The sequence below is a fragment of the Lagopus leucura genome, unplaced genomic scaffold (genome assembly GCF_019238085.1).
Source record: "Lagopus leucura isolate 7727_CA_CO unplaced genomic scaffold, USGS_WTPT01 Super-Scaffold_100157, whole genome shotgun sequence".
NCBI classification, from domain to species: Eukaryota; Metazoa; Chordata; class Aves; order Galliformes; family Phasianidae; genus Lagopus; species Lagopus leucura.
In genome coordinates, this window is record NW_024962334.1 from 39624943 (window position 1) to 39636459 (window position 11517).

An 11517-nucleotide genomic window follows, 5' to 3' on the forward strand; every position below is an offset into this window, starting at 1 on the left:
ATATAATATAGTCTTAGTTGACTAGTTATGTATATAGCTATATATATATATAAAACTATATATATATATATATATATAAGTAGTCAACTAAGACCGATTTTTATTTGCAATAATAGTCTCTCTCCTACTTCTGAATGAAGGACAGGAAAATGGAGTTTATGTTTTTTACTTCAAATACCGACCTAGTTTTGGTCACAGCTGTAGAAGATGGATGATTTTTAAAGTGCAGAAGTTCTTATGAGGGAAGACAAAAGTGACAGTAGAACAAAACAAGTGTACCACAATTACAACAAAGTAAGTTTCAAAAGGCTGAGACTTTTTACTCAGTTTTTGACCCCAAATAAGAAAACATTTGTCATTAACCAACAAAGACGATGAAAGAACTGGAGGGCATGACTTATGATGAACAATTGAGGGTATCTGGTTTGTTTAACTTAGAGAAAACTGAGAGCTCTCACAGCAGCCTATGACATCCTCTGGAAAGGATTTCTGCTCTCTGATGATAAGTGATAAGATGAAAATTGAGTCAGGGGAAATTCACATGAAATATCAGGAAAAAGTTCTTTACTGAAGGAGTAGTCAAGCCCTGGAACAAGTGCTCATAGCTCCAAGCACAGTAACTTTATTTGTACAACTGACTCTCGTTCCAAAAATTCTGTGATTTTGATATAGGCTGGTTTAGTAATGGGAATGGGCATATTTCAGACAACAACGTCACATTAGCAAATTTTAGTAATTATTACAGAAGCACTGTACTTTATAATGGGACTTTTGAAGTTCAGAAAAACAGAAGCTTCTCTGGAAGTTTATGACTAAATACACTCCATTATACAAAACAGCTTTTAGAAGGTAACAACTCTAGGACAAAGATGATAATTCTTAGTGCAGAGCTAACAAAAATAATAATAATAATAATTATCTGTCCTTTAAAGGTAACAAAAAACCTCCTTCCTCAAAAATATTTGACCCATTTCAGCAAGCCTTCAGCACAGCTCAACACTGAAAGAATTCTAGAGGTTGGTCACATAACTAGCACACACTAAGTATTCAGAGCTACTTGCTGTAGCAGGGTAGTACAAAAGAATTTCGGAGCACAGTGCTTTACTTATTTGCATTTCAATACTTCACATCTCTTTAGTAAATGAACCCTAGGAACAAGCAGACCAAGAAAGAAGATAGATAAATTGCTGCCTTTTAAAGCTAAATTGTATATTTTGCATGCACAAAAAAGAAAACAAAGTACTTTTCTATTGTTTCTATGAACTCCTTTTGATAAATCACATTAAAAATAAAGAGCACATTCTGTTAGAAACACTAGATTTTGCCCCATATACTTTTTTTTTTTTTAATGATTTCTAGTCACCACATACTTCTAAGTAGGTGTAAAGGAATTCAAGTGTAAATAGAATGATTGTTTTGCTAAGAAGTATTTACTGAATTGTGTAATCTGCACATTTTAAGTGAAAGTGTATTTCAGTCTATCAGGCTTAGATAGTATTCTCGTAATTTATATTAAACTTCTACATTTTTGTGTCAAATAACTGTGAAAATCATTATTCGGGTTAACACTCTTCACGTAGGCAGGCAATCAACAGGCAGTCAAAAGCTTCAACCACAAAATTTTTTTATGTCTGAACACACTACTGATAGAGAAGGCTTTCAGTACTAAAGCCAGGAAAGACAGCACTAGCCCCACAGAACTCCTGATAAAAATGAGTTGTAAAAAAAGCTCTTGGTGTTACCCATGAAATGGGGACAACAACCCCACTTACCCCGGGAGGAAGCCAAAGAGTTAAAAATTAGTAGTTTAACTAGGCTGAAGGAGGTAATTATAAGTTACAATGATAGGGACCAGACAAACATCTAAATAGTACACAAATACATCATTGAGTATTAAAGTTCGAGCAACAATTGAGGAACAATCACCTATTTTCTCAACATTCTCAGGGTTATGGCAGTACACAGTGAATTCAATACACAATAAAAAGTAGCTTTTAAATGAAATAGATTTAATCATACAACATATAAAAAGCAATTTCCAGAAATAAGTACGAAAATAAACGTTGAGGTAATGATACATACAATAGCTTTTTTTATTCTATATTACTTGCTCTTCACAATCTCCACAAGTATAATCAGATTACTCAAGTAGAGGCAGAAGATAAATACAGAATGAATTAAAAAAAAAACCCCACTAACCTCATAAACGAAATAGACTTTGGCTTTCACATATATTCCCATGCGTACTACTGCACGCACAGCAGCATTCATACCTGTTAAGAAAAAGCAAAATCACATTGGTATTGATTATCTTTGCATGTATATGTATATTTTCAGTGCTTTTGAAAATAAATTTAAAAGCCAAAAACATTAACTCATTCCTAATGACAGACAACGATCAGCATGTATTAGTCAGGAATTTGCTTAATGACAGTGCTATCAGCCCATGAATACAAAAAGCACAAAACTATTTGCTTTGATGTAACAATTGTCTTAGATTGTCAACGGGGATAGAATCAAAGACAATTATATGAATGCTAGTATGCACACTGATCAGTGACTGAACTGTTGCTTATTGTAGAACAGCATCATAAAAGTAAGAGCTACTAAACCAGAAAGGGAATGGAAATTCTCGTCACAATTAAGTTTTCAATATGAAAACATTCAATCAATGTAGCTCATTCAAAAGAGGAATTATGCTGCAATAGCTTTTTCCTGAGCTCTCCAAAATAATGCAAATCTATACAGCCAGCGATCTGTTGGGAGCACAACCAAAACTCCCGACATTGACAGGTGTCCAATTAAAGCAAAAGAAAAAAGTAGCAGTAAATCAACACAATAAATGTTTGCATTTAAAAAAAATTAAAATTAAATTAAAAATGCCTACACACTACTTCGCTTCCTTGAAATGCAATCTCACATGGGAATTCTCTCCTCACACATCTAATAAACGATTATTAATATGAAGTCTTACACTCAAGTTGAACAATCAAACACCTGATCTTCTGAACACTAATGAAAGTTTGACTGGTTCCCCTACATGTGTTAAATGAATTTTTACCATAATACATCCCTTCAGATACTGTGTCATCTCACTCATTAATTAAGTTCACACAAAAATATACTATTTGCTCCTTACACGGGCATAAGGGATTATGCAAAGCCTGGGTACAAAAGCAGCAGCTATGCTACACTGAAAGAAATAATCCAGCACATCCGTTAAAAAGGGATGACAGAAACATTAAAAAAGAAACAAGAAACCACTCTAAACCTGCTGCATTCAGTAATATCAAAGTAACAAAATAGTAGGTGAGCTTCTCTGTTACCGTAGGCATTAAATGCTCACTAATATGGAAATACAAAAATAGGGTAAGTAGAATATATAACCCATAACACAGTATGCCAAAAAGGTCTACCCCTGCAACTTCTATCATCACTGGAAAAGGAAAAGAAAAGAAGAAGGATTAAAAAAAAAAAGAATGAGACTGAGGTTTTCTAAAATATTTCAAAAGTTACTGAAGTGGCTAAACATAAAACATAAATTAAAAAAAAAAAAAAAAAAGTCTGCCAAAATCAAGAAGTCGTGCAGTCTGATTTGTCGTTTGTATGCTGGCATTTTTCCTTAAGAATAAAATCCTAAGTTAACTGTTTTCCCATAAATTCTGAACTAGGAAGTAATAGCAAGAATCCTCTTACTGCCCCTCAGCCCTGTGCTGAGCACAAAAAAAAGAAAAAAAAAAGCAGTTTTGGAACAAGATCTGGATAATGCCATGGAAAAGCCGAGAAATTCTTTCGACATGCTGTGCTGAAAAGAAAGTCAGCATGCTAAATTCCAGATTAAAACAAATCTACTTCATACGGTGAAACAATTTTCAAACAAACAATAAAGAAAACAAAGTAACACAAACACACACCAGGTCATCTGGGAAACACAGACAAAAACCCTTCATTTTTCCAAATTATAAAATGAACTGTCATTGCACTGCCATTTTCTGCAAACCAAGACAAGACAAACACAAGCTACTCCTTTCATTAAAGTCCATTGAGTACTTCAACTCATTAGCTGAACAACTGTTTGTTGTTTTCAGGTTTTTTGCTTGTTTTTAAGAGGTGAGAACAAATTTTTAAATTATCCATATCACTGAAAAGTTCTAGGAGAGTGGCTAAAAAGTTCATTTTCTGAAGGAAAGATATACATTATCACTGAGGACTACTCAGAACTGCCTTGCTTTAAGAACTTTCTGTTCTCGAGGTTCAGCTCTGACACTTCTCATGTTTGGCACAGAAGGGGAAATAGGAAATAGTAAGGCATGCTCAGCTACAAAGACTGTGCTGCCTCATTCATTAACTTGTGCTAACTTTTGTCTTTGTTCTCCAAGTATTCAAGCAGAAAAATAGAAAAGGTGTCTGATTCAAGCAACTTAAAGTTCTGTCAGCAAAAAAAAAAACCAAAAAACATGAAATACAAACATCACAGTGTCTATTAAAGACATACGTTCATCTTTCTACTACTCATATTTCGGTATTATTGGTCATGTATCACATCTTTGTATGTTTAGGATAAATCTTTCAAATCGTGTATTTTAAAGAAGGGTAGCTCTCACTCCAGATTTTCTCCCATATCACTTTTTCCCTAAAAATTAGCCTGCAAATGTTGAACAGACTTAACTTTCACACTTGTAAAATAGAGTTTATTTCTGAAAATGATTTTTTCACATGAATATATTCATAATATCATCACATACTTTTTTAGTATTTCTTCATTTCCCTGTGTCTTACACGAAAAACTGGTAAGGCTCATAATTTACCTGTCTGAAAAGAGGGCAAAAATCCAGGAAAAACTAGGAGTTACAGACAGAAAGCACTTCCTCAGTACCGACACTGAAACTCAGTAAATTTATGCAACAGACATTGTTATTATTTGGTGATGTGTCTTTTTTTTTTTTTTCGTACAAGGAAGATTTGGGCATCTACCAGCAAGCTCCTGCGAAAGTGGCTAGCATCACGCGAGGGCTGAGGACTAAAGCATATTATGATTTGGTACCTTCAAAATGCAGGTAAAACACTGAAGCTTTAGACCTTTATATCTTGGCTATCTAAATCTGAACACTGTGCTGTTTGCAGCTATACAAATATGTAAATACCGAGCATTTCACAAAGTCTCTGCATAACTTATCTAACAAAACACTGCTCTATTTCATTAACAGTGGAATCCTACAATAGCATTTATGAATTACCACAATATCTATGAAATGCAATGTTACGCTTACTACTGGAAAATAGATTTACCCAGTTAATCATGAATTTAGTTCTGAGTAATAAATACTGCACCAATAAACACGATTAGAATAGCAGCTTCAAAAGTAAGCCACAGACAAAAACATTATTTTTAATAACATAAGAATTGTTCAAATTCTTTCTCAATTATCATTCTCATTTGCATTAAAGCCTTTGATAGAGGAAATGATTTATTTTTGTCCTTTTGGACTCAGCAATGTTTAAGCTATCTGCAATTACTTGAATTGATTATAGGAATTATGTAAAACCATCTAGGAATTTATTGTCTATTCAATTGTCTTTGAAATCACTAGTTTTTCACAGCAGAGTTACAAACAGAACTGCTGAAACTTTTAAGTGATTTCCAAGACAATCCCTTCCCTCAAAAAAATATTTCTGTACCATGGCTGCATCCTATTTCATTTACACAAACAGAACTACAACAGAGGAGTTGAAATAAAACTAGGACACTATCATGTTGAGCTATTTTTTTTTTTTTTTTTTCAGTTTAGTCAACTAAAAGCATTTATATAAGTAACTATAATATTAACCAAGGAAAAGTCAAAAACATGTATTTTGGTCACACATCAATAAATCTATAAGTGCTACCAATTTTAAAGATAGTTATTGGCTTAAACATGTTTGATAAACCACAAAGAGTGTACTTAAGTACTATCTTGAATAAGAAGCCTGAGTTAAAAGGTTATAGAGAAAAACACACAAACTACAGGAACTATACAACTATCCTAACACTATCAGCCAGAAAGACTTTATTCAGAAACAAAAATGGATATGAATTAGGAGACCATATGGTAATGAATTAAGAGACTATAATCACATACTGAAAGATGAGAAAAAAAACAAAATTCAAAATCTGAACAAATCATTGAAAAAAATAATAATTGGAGTTTTCTCCATTTATCTTTAATCATGTCACATTTTATTGCAATCACAGTAATGACTCTAGATATCTGAATACAATAGACTTTTTCTAACAGTAATACCATATTAGATCAGAGCCTTGTACTGCACAAATACTTACATAACTACCATACCAGATACACATCTCCTTCAAGATTTAAAAAGCATCCTAACAGCCTATTTTCAATCTTAGAATTATAGATGCAGTTCCTCCAAAACATTAAATGTCATGAAAAAGATACACTCATCTATTAATAACTGTAAGCCTTGGCTTTACTTATATATGTGTGCATGTCCATAAGTTAAATGCTTTTTGCACATGCCTATGTCTGTAGAACAACAGAATCCTATTTTCTGAGACAGATGTCTCAGTGATTATCTTCAAAGCGTTAGCCAATAAACTCTACAATTTGAACATCATAAAGGAGTGCATTTCATTAGTTTATTGTTTTACTATTCATCCAGCAATCACAATTCATTTTTCCAGTGTAACCAATCATGACAAGAGCAGCACATCTATGCTACCACATTAAATATGCCTTGAAACATCACTGGTAAGTCTGTAATGCTTCAGACAGAGAAATAGAAGTCTTTATTTCTACGGCATTCTAGGACATTATCAGGTAATCCATATTCTACCTCCCTTAATTGTTATCTGCCACAACACTAAACCTTTTAGTTTGTCTCAAAAATAATGTGATCACCTTTAAAAAATAGTAATAATAATCCCAGGTGAGTAGATGGGCAACAGCCACAAATTCAGTTATTTCCAGTGACGCATCTGTCTTCATTACCTTTCAGATGATATGGCTCTTCTTGCTGTAGAGCCATACATACCATGATCCTAGAACAGGAAGTCTGATTGCAGGTTGTACAAATGTAAAAGTAACCTACAGCTGTCAAAATTATCGGTGGTACCGGTAGCCACCATAAAACACCACCACTGTACTTAAGCAGATCATGGCAAGTGTTGCAGCATGATGACAGAAGAGTGACTCAAAGCCCCTTTTCAGCTCACCTTTATGAGCGGCAGTCACCATCATTTAGAAACAGTGCACAAACCAAATCGACTCCTGAACTCTGAGAGTAACTGTCAGAACTTCTTTTCCCTCTCAAGGTACTTGAGATTAAAGAAGAAAGTACTTGCTTTAGTTCACTATTGAGCTGGCTAGGTAAAGTAATGCCTGCAAAGCTTAGTACTTGCACACATTAGTGCATAAACATAAAATAAGTGTAATATTTTAAGTACTGTATTGATGTAAAATAAACCACTAATACATTCTTTAACACAAGCGTATTGTTTATGGTGGGGTTGGAAATGTGATGACTAAATCATAATAACCTTAGTATGGAGCATACATATTATATAGCCCTTGTATTCCACAGTTAGTCAAAAAGACAAGCATAAAACCCTGCAAGAAAGTACCACAAAAGTGAGGAAGTAGCTTACACTTTAAAATATCCCATAAATAGAAAAGCCTGTGTATTTTACATAATGCTACTCCTAAATTATTCAAAGGTACAGCAGCTGCAAAGGCAGTAACTTGTATTCTAAAATATCAAGCATATTTTGTTCTAGGCAAAGATTTACTGCCCACCTATCTAAACCAAGGCATCTACTGGGATGAAGACTCATGTTTATTGTAACTATAATTGATGCTCTTTCCACTGCCTTTCCTGCTGAGGTTGGTTTGCATTAGAGATCATCTGAATATTTCTGATGTCTACCTAAAAAATCTGAAAGAAAACAGGATTCTGAAACTATTTTGTTTTCACCTTTTTTGCCTACTTCAGAGTTGGTAGTTTTGCCTGCCCTACAGTTTTGCTCAAACGTGTCTTCAAAGAGTTCTGCAGCAATAGCACTCTATTTCCTTCTGCTCATAGCTCACAACTTCTCTAGCACATTTGCCCTACAGAAGGCAAATGACCTTGACAAGGCATGACTCATCTTGTCCCTTGTCCTACGCCTAACCTAGCATGCAAACAGAGGTTGTATTTTACACATCCATGCTGTTCTCAAGATAGTAAGGTGGAAGTCAGCTGTGTTCTGTCATTCAGTCCAAAGGACCAAATTCTAAAACTACATTTTAATTATTCTAAGTTAGGTCAACAAAGCTGCCTACAAAATATCTTGGAAGCCATCCAGCTTGCTTTGTTTAGTCTTCGTAACAACCTCATTCCTCAGACAGCAACTTCCACTGTTGTTAATCTTTACCTTGCCTCATTTGCAATCTGTTGGATAATAGTCTAGATGCTGCTCGCAGATTCTGAAAGTCCTTTAAGTGTCTTAATTCACATAGTGGCCAGCAGAGATTAATACTTTATAAAAAAAGAGATGCATCTGCTGGTGCATTATATAATCACCAGACACGCGGAAGCGAGTCAGCCTCTTGCTGAACACGCTACTGCTGCTTGAGGCAATGCCCTGTCACACTTAAAAGTTAAAATGGCGATTTGGCGACCAGACCATCAACAGAGAGAAGCTTTGACTCACAGCTCCTTCTGGAATCATTTAGCAGTGGAAGTAATGATACTGAGAGCAAACTGTAGATAAAACTTGAACAAATGTAACCCGACTGAGGAGCAAGAGAGAAGCCATTTAAGGTCATCGATTAGTCTTTTTTTCTCAGGAGCTACAATGTTTTCCTCTCTGATTGGTACTAGAGCCCTCGCATCCCGATTAGAAAGATTCCCGATAATTCCAAGTCAAACCGGGGACTCCCCGTTATTCCTGCGGGGAGAGGGCGGGAGGATGCTTCTCCCATCCCCGATGACGCAAGGAGGCGGAATCCGCAGCGACTCGCAGCGGATCACGTACACACCGGCGGCGAGGAGGAAGCGCGGAGGCACCGCTCCGTGGAGTTGCCGGGGACACAGCGGGGAGCGGGCACCGGAGAGCGGGGGGTGCTGCTGCTACCGCTCAGAGGTTGGAAGAACCGGGAGGATGCCCCAAACGCGGCGGGAGCTGACACGTGTCCACGTGCGGGGCAGCTAGTTCTGGTCTTTAAACTACCGAGCCCATGCACAAAGGAAAGAGACTTTTTTGGTTTGCTTTTTTTTTTTTTTTTTTTTTTTTTTTGTTTGTTTGTTTGTTTGTTTGTTTTTACCCTTCAGAAACGTGTTAAAGGAACATTCCTTAAAATATTTCCGAATCACTCTCCGGTAATAATAGTACTAAAATAGTTGTGACCTCAGCAAAGGAAGCTGAAAGCAATCTTAACTTAACTGGCAAAAGTGAAGAGTCCACATGAAAAAAAATCGGATATTTAGAACCTTAATCAACTGAAACTTCAGACTTAATTTATGTAAGGTTTTCTGGTAGAAAAGGGGAAATGAAACTGCGGGAAAACAGGACTCAGAACTAAGTATTTTACGATCGAGGCTCTTTCTCTTTTCTTCTAACGTCTATAAGTCTTTTGTTCCCCTTCTTCACGTTTGCACGTGCAAACACGTTTGCAGCATGCTCCTGCTGGGCTGGTGAGCCAAGCACCACCCGAGATTTTAAATCACGGGTAGGAACAGGAAAGCGCTGCCGGTGCCAACACACAGTGAGAAGTGGATGAGGCGAGGGCTGGCAGCAGCCAGGCAGCCTCCTCTGGTTTCCACCAGCCATTCCCCACCATTTCCCGGAATGAAGACATTTTGGTAGTGAAAGTTCCCGGAGCGCCTCTATCCTCTGCCCTGCCAGGCTCAGAGGAAGCCACGCTTTGGGAAACGCGATGAGAACGAATAGGACGGATGAGAGGGTCTGCCTGCAGCTCGGAGGCCGAGCAAAAACGATTTTCACCGGCCTCAGTACGAGAGGCAGCGAGGAAACAGGAGCCTGAAGGACCACCGCAGTCCCTCCAGCAGCCTCTCCCCACGCCGAGCTTCCCCCGCTCCTTTCCCCGGCCCCTGCTCCCCGCACTGCCTCCCACATGGGCTCCCCGCGCTCCTCCCTCCCTCACCCCATCCCCCGAGGGCTTCCCCCAACCTCCCCGCTGCTCTTTTCCCTTCCGCGCCCCAGACTCCCTTCCACCCTCCTTGTTTCCCCCTGCTCCCCCATAGCCACCTTGGGCATCGCCGCCGCTGGTCAGTACCCCGATGGCTTTTCCGGTGCCGGAGAGGTTCTCGAAGAACTTGGGCTGGTGATCCATGGCTGCGGGGGAGGAGGGGGCGCGGAGCGAGGCGATGAGAGCCCCTGCGGCTCGGCCCTGCTGCCCGGGAGAGCGAAAGCAGTTCTATCAAGTATTTGGCCTTCAATTTAAAAAATAAATAAATAATGTTTTAAAAAATAATAATAATAAAAAAAAAAACAAAAAAAAAAAACAAAACAAACAAAAAAAAAAACCGGTGCTGGAATGTATTTACAAAACGTGTTTCAATAGGAGAAAGAAAAAAAAAAAAAAAAAAAAAAAACAAAACCGGAAGCAACGCGAGAAGCCTAGAGAAAGGAAAAGAGACGAAGAAAACGCGAGCGAGATCAGACGTGCTGCACCCACATCGCACCCCGCACCTCCCGCCACCGCCGCCGTTTCCTCCGGCCGCTCCCGCTGACAGCCCGCCTGGCCCCACCTTCCACCTCCCCTCCACGAGCGGCGGTTGACGGCCGGCTCGAGCAGCCAGTGGGAAGACGCGCTGCCGTCGTGAGCCAAGGGTGGGCGGTTACGTTTGTAAGGAAGCGGGCGGGTCGGGGGGTGTGCGCGAGGCGGGGGAGCGGCGGAGGAGGGGCCGCAGGTGGGAACGGGAGGCGCCGTTGCGCCCTTCCCCCCTTCCCCCCGCGCCGCCGGGGCCCGGCGTGGGGGCGATGCGGAGAACATGGCTGGCGTCTGGGCAGGGGGGAGGTGCGGGGGGAGGAGGGAGCTCTGTCGGACGGAGTTAGCGCATCATCCCGGCGCCGGAGTGCTGAGTAACAGCGCGGTGTGTGTAGCCAGTGCCGGGGTGCCCCTCCTGTGAAAAGCTCTCTCTCGGGCCCTCCCGCTGTCGGGGCTTATCTCTGCGGGGGGAATCCCCTTTGCGAGAGCTCAGCCTTCCTTTCCCAACCCGTTCCCAGTGCTTCTGCTGCTGCCGGGCTCCTCTAGTGCTGCGGCGGTTTCTGTCTCTCGCTTGGCTGTTGCTGAAAAGACTCAGCTAGTGAGGAAAGCAGCTTTGGCTGAAGGAGCAGAGGGGGTTATTTCGGCAATGGTGTGGCACAGTTTATGTCACAGGGCCTGGTCGTTGTCTGCCTCATCTCTGTGCAGCGTCTAGAAGCACTGCAGGCATTCAGGCACACGTAGGAAAAGGAAATCCCTGTCTACAAGTATTCACAGCTTGGAGACACGTGTTGAGTATAAGGGAGGA

At 39.4% G+C, this 11517-nt stretch overlaps 1 protein-coding gene across 8 annotated transcripts in view; it reads right to left on the minus strand.

The window, feature by feature from the left end:
* LOC122189710 (phosphofructokinase, platelet) overlaps positions 1 to 10840 on the minus strand; it is a 42349-nt gene extending 31509 nt beyond the window's left edge. For 6 of the 8 annotated variants that reach the window (XM_042889069.1, XM_042889067.1, XM_042889068.1 and 3 more), the window contains exons 1-3: positions 10694 to 10757; positions 10250 to 10434; positions 2200 to 2273 (exon numbers count right to left, since the gene is read on the minus strand). In XM_042889069.1, coding sequence (XP_042745003.1) covers positions 2200 to 2273; positions 10250 to 10334 — 159 coding nt within the window. In that variant the 5' untranslated portion in view covers positions 10335 to 10434; positions 10694 to 10757. Of the gene's footprint in view, positions 1 to 2199; positions 2274 to 10249; positions 10435 to 10679 lie in introns of all 8 variants that reach the window. The other 2 variants (XM_042889064.1, XM_042889063.1) reach the window with 2 other exon arrangements.
* Between the last annotated feature and the right edge of the window lie 677 nt (positions 10841 to 11517).